General features: G+C 50.9%; 1 protein-coding gene across 1 annotated transcript; it reads left to right on the top strand.

Moving 5' to 3' along the window:
* The first annotated feature begins 2,206 nt into the window (after positions 1–2,206).
* Positions 2,207–16,543, top strand: SLC22A6 (solute carrier family 22 member 6). Its single transcript, XM_061549872.1, has 11 exons — positions 2,207–3,571; positions 5,624–5,727; positions 6,716–6,870; positions 7,584–7,752; positions 7,927–8,050; positions 8,878–8,993; positions 10,008–10,083; positions 10,769–10,907; positions 13,038–13,146; positions 13,675–13,893; positions 15,480–16,543. The coding sequence occupies exons 1-11, from the start codon at positions 3,077–3,079 to the stop codon at positions 15,547–15,549; spliced, it is 1,776 nt and encodes a 591-aa protein (XP_061405856.1). The 5' UTR covers positions 2,207–3,076; the 3' UTR covers positions 15,550–16,543.
* The last annotated feature ends 326 nt before the right edge of the window (positions 16,544–16,869 follow it).

The raw sequence follows: 16,869 nt of genomic DNA, 5'->3' as shown, positions 1-16,869 counted from the left end.
GAGCGAGCAGCGGTGGGTAGGCCTCGGCAAGGTAAGGTAAAAGTGTAAAAACAACGAGCCTACCTTTACCCTACCTTTTACTTTACCACAATACAATCACTCTACCCTACCTTTTACCCTTTAGCAGGTAAGTTAAAAGGTAAAAAGCAATGAGCCTACCTTTTACCCTACCCTTTACCCTTACCCCTTGGCATGTCGACACCTTTACCCTTTGACCCGGTAAAAAGGGTACAATTACCTTACCTTGCCGAGGCCTAGTGGTGGGTGGGCAGCAGGTTGCTCGCATTCTCACCGGAGGGGGTGGGGGGATGCAGTGCCAGCGCCGCCACCTCTGCATCGGGGCCTGAGGCTCTGCTCCTGTTAGCAAGGGGACATCGAGACCGCTTCGGTGCACGCTTGTGTGTGTGTCAGTGTGTATCAGTGTGTGTGTGTGAGCACCGGGTGGCTGAAGCACAGCAAGTTTGTACAGTAGGGAGCACAGGTGGTGCATCAGCCAGTCATCTCGGTCATCTCGGTCAGTCGACCCGTGGCACCTGGGTCTGCCAAGTGACCTCCTGCCAGCGGGCGTTCGACAGTTCACGTGGCCTCAAGGTGCACATGGCCTGGCACAAGCGTCGTGGTGACGTCACCGCCACTTAGTGGCGAATGGCGGTTGTTGTGTGTGTCGAACACCTATGTGGTACAGGAGGACGTGGAGCTGAGTGGACTTGCCAATGACCGGTACCAGCGGTGTCAAGATCGGCCTCTGTGGAGGAGGCTCGTGAAGGACGCTGCTGGGCAGTTGGAGACAGTCGCCCTCCAACAACAACGGAGGGCGGAGGAGCGACACTCACAACAAGTTGCTGTGGAGTTTGTGTTTCCTCACGGCGGAGGTGATCGTGGGCACGAATCCTGAGCCCTAACATCCCACAAGCAAAAGCTCCTTCACAAAGGATGCGTGGCCTCAGAACCGGCCCTAGACCTTTGGAGGCCCTAAGCAAAATTTGGTTGGAGGCCCCTTTGATGTATGATTTTTTTCACCCACTAGCTAGCAGTGACTCTAGGGGGCCCTCTGCTGGCCACGGGGCCCTTTGCAATTGCAAGGGTCGCTTAGTGGCTGGGCCGGCTCTGCGTGGCCTAACATCACGGGCACGATTCCATTAAAAAAACGGTGTAAACAATGTTACGGTTGCTGCTGCTGCGTCTGCTATTATTACCGGTGATGGATTAAGATTACTGAAGATGAATGTGACGATGTTGCTGCTATTGATGATGTGATGCTGCTGCTGTTACTATTGATGAATGCGATGCTGCTGGTGGTGGTGCTGTTGCCGCTGCGTCTGATAATACTGCTGATGATAGAGAATTGACATGATGAATGTGAAGATTGTATTTCCATTACATCATCAGCTTTCAACAGAGTGGGTCTGATTTTCTTTTTTCGTGCATAACAAATTAAGCATCTCCATCCCTTTTTAAACCCCTCTCGCTCACTATGTATTCGTGGTTTCAAATATATATTTTTTCCTGTTAACTTTTTTACCTTTCCCCCACCCCCTATCAATGCAAAATGCATCACCATGCTAGCCCCAGTCCTGTGAACGGCCGTGTTTACTTATTCAAGTGTGACATCTGGAACCTCTGGAACAAAAAAAAACGGTTTCATTCCTGGGATATATGGATGGTGGTTGGTGGTCGAGGTTAGGGACAGTGGCAGCCAAAGGAGGAAACGGCGCTTGAGAGCGTTAGTCCACCGTGGAGATGGAACGAGGAAATCCGTTCGTGCGCAGGCACGAGATGGATTGGTTACAATGTTGCCTGTGGTGGTGGTGGTCAGCGATGGTGGTGATATCAATGGTAGCGATGGGGGTCATGTTTGGTACAGTGATAGTATAGTCGCGGTGATGGGTTAACAGCGCACGGTGGTGATTGGGTCAGGTTAACCGCGATTACGTCCCAACTCATTCTCTGTATCCAGCCAAGCGTGCCTAACGCTCACCTTTGCAGAAATGGGGGCAGAGGTGAGCGGACCTGAGCCACCGAGGCTTCGGTCAAGTTCCGTTAAACAGTGTTGGAAAGCCTTTAATCTTCTATCGGGTGTTGACAATATCATCTACCCGTAGCAGCATCACGGTGTCCACACCCCCCATGTGATGATTAACGACCGCGCCTTGCCCTTATAAAATAAGGTCCATCATCCATCAGCTGTCCATTGCGGTCAGCAAACTATAAAGTGCAACAACACCACCAGCCGTTGTTCGATACCAAGTGGCGCTGACGCCACCGCAGCGCTTGTGCCAGGCTGAGTGCACTTTGGAGGCCACGTGAAGTGTCGAAGGAAACCTCATCCACGCGCGCCTTATAACGGGGCTCGATTCGACACGTGCGGACATCGACCCGAAGACCTGCGGGAACGAGAACGTGTCATTAGGAAAATTTTGTTAAAAACTCGCTTTTTTGGGAAGAATTCAATCATAGACAAGCACGTGCAGTCAGACAATTTAACGCACACAGACCAGGAGAGAAAACGAAGCGTCTTGAATTAATGTATGGAGAAAGTAGTGGCCATTTATTGTTATTACTTTTTTAAATCTACCGTTTTTAGAGTGTGGATTTAAGCGAGGTTGAGAGAGGTGTTCAGAGTGAGGGTGCGAGGGAGAAAGGAAGACACGCAGTTGGACAGACAGACACGCGTGCACACGTACAGGGCAAAAAGCGTGACCAAAGCTGAGTCTTCTTACAGCCTAGCTCCACAGTGGGAGATACACAGAGACACAAACACACACACAGAGTTTGGTCACCATATCCCACAAGCCACAACAACATCACGGACTGATATAGAGACGATCGTGAGCATTGCCCAAGATAAATATTGTATTCAACTGTTAAAGTGCTGAGCGAGCATATAAGCTCAAAAAGTGACACCGCCATAGGCCGGTGGAGCAATATGCGCGACGGAGAGACCTAGGGAATTGCATAATACAGAGCCAGGAGAGAGACTGACTCGAAGATTGATACACAGAGATACACGAGACGCGTAGTAGACGCAGGGATAGAATAGAGACAGGTCAACACCAATTCCACCACCGCCACCACCATGGCTTTCGCCCAAGTGCTCGACATCGTTGGCAGCGCGGGGCGCTTCCAGGTGATGCACGTGCTCATCGTCACCTTACCGATGCTCTTCCTCGCCGCCTGCAACATCTTCCAAAACTTTGGCGGCGCCACCCCGAGCCACCGATGCCGCGTCCCCTGGATCGACGGCCCCAATGCCACCCTGGCCCAGCCGGGGCTCCAACAAAGAGGGGCCCTGCACGACGGGGCCCAGCGAAGTTCCCTTTCGCTGCTGAGAGCGGCCGTGCCTCTGAACCCCCGAGGAAAGGACAGCGCTTGCGAGGTGTACACGAAGCCACAGTGGCACCTGATGCGGTGCGCGGATGGCAACGGCACGGGCGGGGGCCACGGATGTGATGGTAGTGGCGATGGTGGTGGCGATGGGGGCGCACGGGCAGGTGAGGATGTTCAGGTGGAGGGGTGCGCTAACGGATGGAAGTTCGATCAAAGCGAGTTCACCTCGACGATTGTGACCGAGGTACGTGCGTGTTCGTGTGTCTGTCACTCACGTGTGTGTGTACGTCATTTGTGTCGCACCTGTTGTGTGTGTGTGCGCGCGCGCGTTTCATTTGTGTGTGCATATTTGTCTGTCACACGCGGGAGTGTAACTGTGTCACAGTGTAGCCGTGTCAAAGCATGCGATTGTGATGTGCGTGTCATATGGGCGTATACGAGCCAGTGGCACGTCTGTGTGTCACGTGTGTCCGTGTGTCCGTGTATGAATGTAGAATTTCGTTGGCACCGTACGTGGCCAACCGCGCTAATCGGAGGTGCAGGGGAAGGACAACAAACTAAACAAAAAACAGTTCTAAAGAAATGTGTTTTCAATCTCGTGGAAGTGTCACATTGTGTTTCACCACGTACGTCACATTAAGGGGCGTGACACGGCTCAGCGGTAGCGCATTCGCCGCCCGTTGCAGAGTTTCACGGTTCGACACGAGCGGCCACCCTGGTTAATGCTGCGGGTTAAATAAATGGCATCAGGGTTCAAATTTGCCCAATTCTAAAATGACACCACACGTTACTCAATTGGGATTATACATTATCATGGCCTCCTACTGGCAGACTAATGCCCCCACCTCCAATTGGGACGGTTGGCGACGTTCGGTGTGAAAGAAGTTCCACATACATAGGTCACCATTGCAAATGAGTTTTCATCTAGTTCAACAAAATAACCTTAACCAATCAGAAAACCTTGTGTAGGGGTTGGGGCACTCAGTGGCGAGTGATAGCTGAACTCTCCACGACTATCACGGCCATCATCCAGCAGTGGATTGACAAAGGGCTGTAAACCAGGGGTCCCCAACCCCCGGGCCACGGACCGCTACCGGTCCATGGCCTGTTAGGAACCAGGCCGCACAGCACGAGGTGAGCGGTGAGTCCGCGCGTGGCCCACCTCCAATCTCTTATTGACCACTTCAATCCGCGCCTCCTTCCAGCACTGCACACTTGTCTCAGTCACAGTTTTGGTAAGCCCACAAGCTGCTAACCCCTTGCCAACATTAGTAAAAAACAAACGTCGCTGGAGAGCTTCTTTGAAAAGGGGGAAAGACACAATGATGACCCCCCCCCCGCCCCGGTCCGTGAAAAAATTGTCTTCCACGAAACCGATCCCTGGTGCCAAAAAGGTTGGGGACCGCTGCTGTAAACGATAAATAGAGATGGCTCGAGAATTGGAGGGTTGCGAGTTCAAAGCCTAGCCGGGGGGTTGACTCAGGCCCCATCGTCCCTCTGCGGTCAACACGATCAGTACCCCCGCCCCCCCTCCCCCCAATTTATTTGGAAGTCAGCAGCGGTTGTCCTCTGGAAAGACTCGCCCCCGCCATAGTAATGCGGTATTTCCACCACTGACGAACGCCACCGCATATGCCCAATTATGTATCTATTTATTTCTATTTTACCAGGTAAGCCCCACTGAGCTATATGGCTCTTTTTCAGAAGTGACCTGGCCAGAAAGTCACTTTGACTTGTACTGGTAGGAACCTCCTGGTTACACCAGCCCACAGGGGATTATTGTGTCCGTCCGTCGTGCAGGGAGGGGATGGGTGGAGAGGGAGGGGCTGAGTGGGAAGGGGAGGGTGGGGCTCGGTGGAGAGGGAAGGGTCGGGAGGGGCTGGGTGGGGAGGGTGGGGAGGGGCCGGGTGGGGAGGGTGGGGCTGGGTAGGGGGTGGGAGGGTGGGGCTGGGTGGGGAGGGGCTGGTCACCCTGTGGTGCCCTTATAAAACTCAACGTTTAACCTACTCACGCCGGCTTGTGCCCGCCCTCACAGTCGGGCATATTTGCGGAATACACCACGCCACCGTTGACCCTGGCCATTGACCGAGCAACCCAACGTTCCTACCAGCTCCTTCCGCAGGAATGTGTTAAATTATTCAATTACAACGGAGTGCGTCCCACCTCTGAGACTCCTTTCACGAAGCCAGACTCCGATTTACGCTATATCCACCTTCCAGTAATTCCTGAACAACCGGTCAGTAGTGGTTAGAGGGTGTTCGTAATGTAGTGGGCAACCTCGTGCTGTGTTCTCCAGTGGGACCTGGTATGCGATCGCAGCGGGCTCAAGCAGATGGCGCAGACCGTTTACATGGGCGGACTGCTGATCGGGGCCGTGGTGTTCGGAGACCTGGGGGACAGGTAACATCCTCCACACACCTGTACACGTGTTTGTGTGTCAGTGTGCACGTGCCTGGATGCAACAAACACCCACACGTGGTAGAGCAGTGTGCAGAGCGGTAGCGTCATGGTTAGACGAGTGTTTGATTCCCACTCGCGGCTAACGTCAGTAACAAATATCTGAACTGGCCCTGGGCTTGCCCAAGGTCGGCTCAGCATTAAATGATTATATGGTGTAGTGTTAACATCAGCGTTGGGGAGACAAAGGTGGACGAACGTGGTGATTGGCAACGCCCCACCCCCTTAATTAGCAACCTGTGAAATTCAGCCTGTTGAATGCTCTACGGTCGTTGTCATTGTGGATGCACAGGTGGCGCATCTATCACTCAACTCCCCCATCAATATCTCTGCCATTGCCACCACCACTGCCATCCAGTGCCGGATTATATCCTAGTAGCACAAGTAGCTACATATGCTACATATGCTACGGGCCCCGCACTTTCAAGGGCCTCATGCTAAATGCTTTCAAGCTATGCATTCCGGTTCAGTGATTCTGCACTTGCTCTATTACTGTAGTACTATACTACCTTCAACTTTTATGAACGACTGGGTGTTTAAGGTTAGCGATTTGTCGTATTATCTGTCTGTATAGCAAATGAAAAAATACAATGACTTTACTATGCAAGTAAAAAATGTGTGTTTTAATATTTATGTTTTTTTTTATTTAGGGCCCCTTTATAACATGTGCTACAGGCCCCGCACTCGCTTAATCCGGCACTGCTGCCATCACTCCCCTAATCACTTGCACCACCTTCCTTTGACCCACCAACACCAAATGCCCCCCCCCACAACCCCCTTTCACAGTGACATAGTTCTTTGTTGGCATTCGCCTTGGGGGCCCTGCTCTGTCCAAATCCCCTCAATTCTTAGCCCAGTAACCGTCCAATCCACGAGCTCGTACGCAGCTGCACTGCCTGCACACCCCATTGCTCCCTCCCCTGTCCTGCAGGCTTGGCCGTGGCAGGGTGCTCTCCCTGTCCTACCTGCTGACAGCGCTGGCGAGCACGGCCACCGCTTTCGCACCCAACCTCGCCATCTACACCGCAGGGCGCTGCGTGGTGGGGCTGGGTGTCGCGGGGATCTCGCTCAACGCGTTCTCCCTAGGTAACACGATGCGTGCGGAGCGTCTGGTGCACAGGGCATCCACGTGCGGATCCTTCTGACAATTTTATGCCTGCCTGCTCCTCACGCAGCTGTTACACCTGCCTTCCTTCGCATATGCCTGAACCCATACTCCTGGACAGCTCATACATCTGTCTATTCGTCATCTTAGAAATCTAGTACACCTATATTCTTTCTCATATACATGCGTCAACAGTATTGTATACTCGGCCACCTTCCTTGCGTAATGACAATAGAGTCAACCGACGGCGTGAGTGGACTAGTGGCCACGGGAGGCAATGACAGGGGAGTCAACCTGCAGTACGAATGGACTGGTGGCTACGGGAATGATCGAGAATAGGCGCGTGGCCAGGTGACGGAAGAGGACGGTAGAGTCTGCTGGTAGAGCGAGCGGTCTAGAACCAGGGAGAAGGTTCGGGAATGGGGGCGTGGCCTAGGGCCGTATATAAAGGAGATGCGCGGCAGACTTGGGGCTGTTGCAGTGGGGGTCTCCGCCTGTCTGAGTGTGAGCACGTGGCACCTTAATAAATAAACCATCTCAAGACACAAGTGCGTCGAAGTCGTCATTACACCCTGTAATAGGCCTTATTCACATCCCCTATTTCCCCAGTCGTGCTCGTTTCCATCTACTTTACAAGTTTTCCCCAAATCACACGTCCTCCCCCTCCAACACATGCATCTCCCACGGGCCACAGGTGTGGAATGGATCGCGATGAAGGACCGCACGCTCTACGGAACGCTGAGCGGCGTCGCCTACACCACGGGGCAGCTCGTGCTGGTGGCGCTCGCTTACTACATCCGCGACTGGAGGCACCTGCAGCACTCCATCTCTGCCGCGTTCTACGTCTTCTTCCTGTGCTCCTGGTGAGCTTGCCGGTTGGACCGAGGGGGTTCCGTGGCGCTAGCAAGCGGTGCCACGAGCAACGACATCGCTAGAAGTTCCAACCGCGGAAGACCACAACAATCGGATCGGTCCGAGCCACGTTCTTAGGGCGCGTTGAGCGTGTCCTCTCACCCCCCCCCCTTCGCCACCCCCAGGTTCACCCCCGAGTCGGCAAGGTGGCTCGTGATGCACGGCCACTACGAGCGAGCGCTGCACGGCCTCAAGCGCGTGGCCGTCATCAACGGACGAAAGCGCGAAGCCGTACATCTCACTGTGAACGCGAGTTCCGCACGCGCTCACTCGTCTCGCCTCCCCTCGCTTTACCCCAGTGCCGTGACTCGCCCGCCTCACCCCAACCGTACCCCGTCTTGCATTACACTGAGCTATTTTTGATTTGACCAGGTAAGGCTCACTGGGCTATATGGCTCTTTTTCACCAGCGACCTGGCCACAAATGATAGCTCAAAGAAGTGGCTTATCATGTGGAAATTAATAGCAGACAAATAATCTAAACGGATGTTTATAATTGGAGGGGGAAACCCGCAGGACCCGGGGAAAAATCCACTGCGACCACAGGGAGAACATTCAAACTACAAATATACTGGCGTCAGAGTCTGCATTGAACCCATGGCCCCCTGCATACCAGGCGAGGGAGTTAACGTCTCGCCACCGTGACGAGATGACTGACCCTGCATGACAATTGCTCCAGTAATTAATTAAACACATCTGTGTTAGCCTGCATGTGTCCTTGTGTGTACGTTCGTGTGCGTCTGTGTGTCCACGTGTGGTGTGGGAGCGGTGGCACAATGGTTAGCGCACTGTGCTACACATCCGACGACCCGAGTTAGATTCCTGCTCACGACCAATAACAGTGGCAAATATTTGAACCGGTCCTGGGCCTCCCCAAGGTCGACTCAGCCTTAAAATTAGTACCTGGTGTGGTGTGTAAACATCGCCACTGTGGAGACAAAGGCGGCTGGGCGTGGTGCTGACCACCCACCCCCTCGTGTGCCGTGCCGATCTTCATCGGCGCTCGCTAACAGCACTTGCCCCAACAGTGTGTTGAAGCTATACGGTGGATGTTTGTCTTTGTTGTTACCTCTGCAGTATCTCCGCAAAGAGCTGGAGGAGGAGGACACGGGCCCCCGTCGCTTCTACACCATGTTCAACCTCCTCACCATCCCTGCTCTGCGCCGCAGAACCCTCGTCATGAGCCTCGTGTGGTGAGCACCGCCGCTGACCCCACCTCCGGTCAGCACGGTTGGCTACGTACGGTGCCAAAGAAGTTTAACATACATACAACATACATAAAACATACATACATATAACACTATACACTACACTACTATACACTACACCGCACCTCCGATCAGCACGGTTGGCTACGTACGGTGCCAAAGAAGTTCAACATACATACAACATACATAAAACATACATACATATAACACTATACACTACACTACTATACACTACACCGCACCTCCGATTATAATATATGCATTGTGTTTGAAACAGTGGGCAGCACAGGTGGTTCATCGGTCAGTCACCTCGTTTGGTTAACCTCTTTAATACTTGGGCCTGTCCCCGTGACCTCTTGCCAACAAGCCTTCAACAAAGTCATCTTTGCACAAGAGTGCGACTGACTTGACTCTGATAATATATGCATCGTCTTTGAAATATTGGACAGCACAGGTGGTTCATCGGTCAGTCATCTCGGTTGGTTAACCTCTTTAATACTTGGGCCTGTCCCCATGACCTCTTGCCAACAAGCCTTCAACAAAGTCATCTTTGCACAAGAGTGCGACTGACTTGACTCTGATAATATATGCATCGTCTTTGAAATATTGGGCAGCACAGGTGGTGGTTCATCGGTCAGTCACCTCGGTTGGTTTACCTCTTTAATACTTGGGCCTGTCCCCGTGACCTCTTGCCAACAAGCCTTCAACAAAGTCATCTTTGCACAAGAGTGTGACTGACTTGACGCTGATAATATATGCATCGTCTTTGAAATATTGGACAGCACAGGTGGTTCATCGGTCAGTCATCTCGATTGGTTAACCTCTTTAATACTTGGGCCTGTCCCCGTGACCACTTGCCAACAAGCCTTCAACAAGGTCACATTTCCTCAAGAGTGCGACGGACTTGGCCCGAGCACTTCCACTTAGTGGCGAATGGCTGCTGTGCAGGCTTCGCCGTCATTGTAACGTGTACGTGCGCGCACACCTTTTTCTCCCCAGGTTTTCCACATCCTTCTCGTATTATGGATTTTCACTCAACATCCGGGGCTTTGCCGTCAACATCTTCCTCATGCAGGTGATCGAGATCGGAGTCACATAACTGCCTATAACCTGTCCGTGTGTAGATCCACAATGGAGGGGGTTTTTTTTTGGGGGGGGGGGGGGTTTAGATCGCGTAAATATGAATGCGTCGTTAAACCCGCCACCATCTGACACAGCCAGTTAGTCAGGTTTGTCACGTAAACAAAATATGCCAATTCAAGTACACGAATTGTAGATATTGTGGGTTTACATCTACAATTTGAGTACTCTAACTGCAGATTGTGTGGGTTTACTCTCAAACACACCGGTGTGCTGCACTATGAACGAATTGGCATGTTCTGTTTACGTGACAAACCTTACGAATTCACTGTGTTGGGTGGTGACGGGTTTACCGACACATTTATATTTACACGATCTATCCCAAAAAAACCTCTTATGGATAATATTGGTCGCGAAAGCCTCCTAGGTGTTAAACCACGTGCAGATGTTGTCAGCCATCATTAGGTTCGGTGGTGACGGTTCTAGACTTGCACTCTATAGCCATCATTGACTGTCCGACTACCATTATATGAGTACCACTATAGAACAATCAATTGTAGAGTGCCGCTAAAGAACAGTCAATTGTAGAGTGCCACTATAGAACAGTCCATTGGAGAATGTAGAGTACTGCTATGTTAACAGTTCGTTGTACTACGCGCGCTGGTTGTGCCCCTCGGCAGGTGATTTATGGTGCCATCGACTACCCGGCCAAGGTAGTGGGGTTGGTGGTCCTCAGCCTCCTGGGACGACGCGCTACGCAGGCCGGCTCCCTTGCGGTGGCCAGCATCGCCAGCTTCTGCCTGCTGGCCATTCCAGCCGGTGAATTCCATCCCTACCCCCCCTCCCCTCCACCCATCATCCCGACATCCCAACATTGGTGGTGCCATTATTATTATTGTACAAGTGTTGGTTGGGGGGGCGGCTAAGAGAGAGGGGAGGGTGGGGGGAATACATGAAGGGAGAGCAGAGCTGAGGGATCCGGTGCCAGGCTGAAGTAACACCGCTGATGTTGAAAGCAGGAAAAGCAAGCACGTTCTCCATGGAAGAGCTGGCACTGAAGGGATAGGATCAGATGGTCTAAACCATTGGGTTTAAATCCTTGGCTCGGATTGCAATGGGCGTCTCAGTGGCGAGATGTTAATTACATCGCTTGGTATGCAGGAGGTCGTGGGTTCGAACCCGACCCTGTACGCCTGTATATTTGGAGTTTGCGTGTCTCTCTCCCCGTGGTCGCGTGGATTTTTCTCCAGGTTCCTTGTTTTTTCCCTCCACATATAAACACGCGTTTAGTGTATTTTTCTGCAATTAATTTCCACATAAGCCACTTCGTTGAGCTATAATTTGTGGCAAGGTCGCATCTGAAAAACAGTTATATAGCTCAATGAGCCTTACTTGGTAAAAGCAAAAATATGTTTAGTTTATTATTTTTTAACTCGCCGCAAGATCACCAAGGTCTAGTTGATTAGATCTTTAAAGTATCTATTTTTTCGTCTCATCAGCAAAACTCGCATTTATCCCAAAATATATTTTGTATTGTTGTAATAAAGTTAATGGCCTTATATGCACAATACAATTACGATTCATACGGCGTTTGCATGCAACAGCAGCTCAATGCGCTGTAGAGATTCAGTAGGGTACAATTATGTTATTTTCTCGGCGGTCAGTAGTAGGTAGAGAGAAAAAGGAAGTTCTTGACCCTTCAGCTGAACAGGGAGTCAACAGCACGGATGGCAGAAGAGAATGAGTGACCTCCCACCGAGTGATGGTTGACTGACGAGGTTTATAGAAAGACTCGGTTGCTGGAATGAGTGCGTGGAAAAGAGTCTTTAAATCCACCACTAGGTGGTAGTCTTAACACACACACGCATTTGGACGTTCAATCCCTTGGCTCTCCAGTAGAAGCCAAGCCAAACTTGAGCTACTTCTCGGTTGTGTACGAGCGCAGATAGGTGGCAGGGTGGTGCAGCGGTAACATTTGTATGTCACAGAATAAAAAGGTTCCTGGCTTCGATTCCAAATAAAACCGCTTTTCTGTGTGGAGTGTGTATGTTCTCCCCCTGTTATGCATTGATTTCCTCCAGTGTAACTCCAATTTCCTCCCATTAGGTGAAAAAACATCCCAAATGCTGATATGTACTTGAAAGTTGCTCAGTTGGGATAACTATAGTACTAACATTACCCGTTACTGTGAAAACCCTCTGGGAGGCCATCGCGTCCGAACAGATTCAAGCAATCCTAATTGCTCATACCAAACATTCTCAATACCAGTCCAGCGTTTGATGTACTGTGTACCCATTGTCGCTTGTATGCAGTGGGAGGGCTTGCTGCACGTTTGCTGTGCTGACCGAGGGGTTTAATGGGGACGAGGTGGATGATAAAGGTTGGAAGGGGTGAAGGGAAGATGTTTATAATAAATTAGTGTAACTGCGCATTGAAGATGTAAAGTGGTTCCTCGCCTGGTATGCAGAAGGTCGTGGGTTCGATCCCGATCCCGACGCCTGTGTTTGCACGTTCTCCCTGTGGACGCGTGGATTTTTATTTGGGTCCTCCAGCTTTTCTGTCCACATTTATAATTAATCAACACGTGTTTAGGGGGATTTGGCTGCTATAAATTTCCACATGATAAGCCAATGCATTTTGAGCTATCATTTGTGGCCAAGGCACTTCTGAAAAAGAGCTGCACCGCTCAGTGAGCCTTACATGGTAAAATAAAATAAATTATAGATTGCGATTGGCTAAATGTAAATAAAGATGTTGCTAGGGGGAGTCTATCTCTGTAAGAAACGGGTCCTATTTCAAGGGGAAAACTACGCGATGCGCAACAACGAATCGTTCATCAATCGTCATTGTGGAGAGTATATGAAAATTGTTCTGGCGGAGACCGAGCGGCGATGACATCCGGAGACGTTGCCCTCTGACCCCCACGACGCGCGTCCCGTGTCTCCGCAGAGAGCATCACGGCTCGCACCTGCCTGGCGGTGCTCGGCAAGGGCGCGCTCTCTTGCTCCTTCAACTGCGCCTACCTCTACACGGGAGAGATCTTCCCCACCGTCATCAGGTGACGGAGCCGCTGACATCATCAACGGATGAGCCATGGGGCAGCCGCCACCCTCGTCAGTTTAGTACGAATTGTCACCATCGCCGTTAAGTTGTACGCAGAGCGGCCGGGAAAGAGCTTGCCCCTCTGCTGTGTCAATTGAAGGCTCCTCCGATTACCGTGATTTATTCTTCTTGCAGACCGTTCTCTAACACTGCGATATGTTTTTTTTTTTAGATGAAACATCGCATTTGCCAGGGTGTCCAGTTCCCAGTGAACACTTTACTTACAACGATAGCCCACCTGTAATACAATTGGAAATAAGACGAAACATGTCTGTTTAAATCCCTTTTGGGCTCTGTAAATAGGAACGCATACGATCTATGATGCCACATGAAGGATTGGTTATTTGACAAGGACCCCAATGCTGACCTGACCCTTCAAAATAGATTTTATATACATGTGCAAGGGGCCATTGATAGTCCGATGTACAGCGATGGCTTTTCACGACGATGGTGACCATGGTGGTGATGCCGCCGACCCCGACAGACAGAGTGGCCTCGGCTTGTGCTCCACAATGGCACGGGTTGGTGGGATGCTGGCGCCGCTGGTGATCATGGTGGGCGAAAGTTTGCCGGCGCTGCCGCTCTCCATGTACGGGGGCGCGTCGCTGGTCGCAGGGTCCTTGGTCTACTTCCTGCCTGAGACGCTCAACCGCCCGCTGCCAGAGACCATCGAAGAGCTGTCGGAGGCGCACGCGAGAGACAGGTACACGTGTAGAGGTGTAGTGGGTGACATCACGTCACGCTTGCCCTCGGAGAGAGTGGCGTCGCGGGACGTGACGTCAGGCGGGCCTTGGGGGATGGTGACCGTCATGCCCCCAGGGGGGTATTTAAAGGGGGACCCGGGATGTAACCGGGGTTCGTCGCGGGTAGGAGTGGGGACTCGGGTAGTTGATCCTCACACGAGGCTAGGGGAGGCTACTCCGCCCGACCGGCTGAGGTTGGGGGTAGTCCCGGGCTTGGCCAGGGAGGAGAGCCGAGTTAGCCGGGGTGTAGGGATCCCAGTACCCTGTCCCCTGGAGAGCTATAGGCTAGGGGGGTTTTGGTTCGGCGTAAGCCCTTAACAAACCTGGCGTAAGCCCTTAATAAACGTGGCGTGAGCCCTTAACAAACCTGGCGTAAGCCCCTAACAGCAACCTGCCTCGGAGTCGTGAATTGCGCTACAACACACGTACAGGCGGAACGTGCTAGCGGGACCAGCGCAGGTGTGACAGTGCGCGTGCTTGCCCGATACAGGTCCAGTCAAGTCTATTTGACTAAGCAGGTGAGAAGTCATACCACGATAGGCTCATTTGCATGTGATTTGAAGTCTCACATAAGCAAAGAGGCATTGTTCATCGCCTGTTTACAGCCACGTAGCCAGTGGTGGAAATTCCTCACATCTATTCCGGGGGGCAAATCTATCCATAGTACAACCGCTGTTGACTTCACCCACAAAGTGGTCGTATGATAATTGTTTTTTTTACCCTTTTAACTGGCAACAAAACTGACACCTTTTTTATAAGGAGTCATGTTTGCATTGACCACAATACCTGCGGTCGGAATGCAAAAAAAACACAACTCTGATAATGATATGCACTGTTCTTGAAGTTGATTGGTCCACACCCGAGACAGCTTTTCTTAGAGCCTAGTCTCACATGGTGTTGGACCAGATGGCGCACAAAAGGCGCACAACTCAAAGACAATGCACCATCAGAGTATGAGAGCTCGGGATAAGCATTTACACCATTGGAACCTCCTTTTCCAGTAGCAAAATATGATAATTGTTTTTTTACCCTTTTATCTGTCAACAAATGATAATTTCTGAAATGGCAATGTAAGCAGGTGGCTCTGGGAGCAAGTCGTGTCAGAGGTGACTAGATGCGTCGGTGCTCAGAACACTTCAATCAACACTGTTGGGATGCTGGGTTTAATCTAAATCTTGTCCACCCATAATTAAACCGGGATCTTTATTGTAGCTGGGTTGATGATGTCAGCATTGCCTGGACACAAAATAATCCCATTGTGTTTAATTTGGCGATTCAATTGAGGGTTATAAAATGACAATATTTTAAATGCCATGCTTGGCAAACACGTCTTTGGCGACGCATGTGAGAAAGTGCAACATCATTTTACTGGGATAATCCCTCGGGATGGAACATCTCCTTCCAAGGGTGTACAATTGAATCACGGGCAGCTGAACAGCAGATTTTTACTCGAGATCTCAACGGTGCCAACTCATTGTCACCAACACAGCATCAGGCCCTGAGTCACTCGTTGACCGTTTTGTGATGCCCCACTCCGTGCTTGCAGGGAAATGCCCCTCATGAAGAAGAAGAAATATGACACGAATGGTGCCAATGTGGAGCCTCAGCCATCATAACGTCGACCCGCTCTCCTCCCGCCCGGCCAATGCCACCACCACCACCACCTCCACCTCCACCAAACCCATCTACGAGCTGGTGCCGCCGGGGTCATGCTTCGAGTCCAGGCAGCTGCCTGTGATTAAACCTGCTTCTCAAGTGTCGTTAGTCGATGGTGTCAGCCCGCTGACCGATGAACTGCACACACATCCTCATTACCTTACATTGCACTGCCGCATTCATGTTTTGCTGCCTGCCCCACTTATTTGATTCGATTCTTTAAATGTCCTTCAATCGACAGGGAAGGTCACGGTTGAAGCACTCCTCGATACGTGGAATTGGATTTTTTTTTACGTCGCGATCATTTTGTGATGGTTATGGATTTTCCCTACGTGTCTGTGATGATTGTTGAGGTATGAATATTTGCGTGTTAAAGGAAACTAGTGCATGGAGACAACCTACGCATACAGGAGGAGGCACTCAGACTCCTCTATAGATAGACCAGGAAACCTCCTTGCTGTACTACATCCTGCACCACCTCATTGCCCAGAGGTCAGGTGATGTCTCATGCAACACCACATTTACCCATCCCTGCATGATCCGTCAACCCCAAACTCCACCAGCGAGTCAATGAATTGCCACAATTCAATTAAACTGAGTCTTTTTTAAATCCTTTATATTAAGTTCACGACCCACCAGGTATGGACACGCATTGTAAGCTCCGCGGCTGGCACCGTACACGAATGGACGAGTCTGCGAACTGGGCTTTTAAAGCCGAATGTCGCAACCTCCAACTTGCAAATCTGCTCTTGGCCTCAATACAGAATTTGCTGTGCTGGCGAGCAAACGATTTATATTAAGTCAATAACGTGGACCATGATTTATATGTATCATGCCCTGTGGACCCAGAACGTGGCTTGTGGTTTAGATTCACTACAACCCATGGCCCATGGCACCGGACAACATGTTGAATGTGTTGATACTGCGGTGATTAAATTAATTGTCACGATTCAATTCAAGAGTCTTGTTTGTTTTTAACATCGTGGTGAAATGCAGTGGCCATCAGTAGCTACGACAGCCACGTGAACCCATTACATGCAACATACATGAATTGGCCCATACAGTACATCACTCGATGTATTTGTGAGCTTAACAAATTGCATGAATCTATGCATCATTACAAACAACTCAGAAGCTGCTGGCGTGAACATGTCGTCACGTATGGATTCACTTTCATTGGTCATATAAGTTGGTTCCTCTTAAATGTCGCCACGTTTTATTATATCATGTTTGTGTATTTATGGTTGAACCTCTTTTGCACCGTACATAACCAACCGCAC

The sequence above is a fragment of the Lethenteron reissneri genome, chromosome 11 (assembly GCF_015708825.2).
Source record: "Lethenteron reissneri isolate LAM-NWPU_2019-01 chromosome 11, ASM1570882v1, whole genome shotgun sequence".
NCBI classification, from domain to species: Eukaryota; Metazoa; Chordata; class Hyperoartia; order Petromyzontiformes; family Petromyzontidae; genus Lethenteron; species Lethenteron reissneri.
Note: the sequence above shows the minus strand (reverse complement) of the source record. Positions and strands in the feature narration are given on the sequence as shown.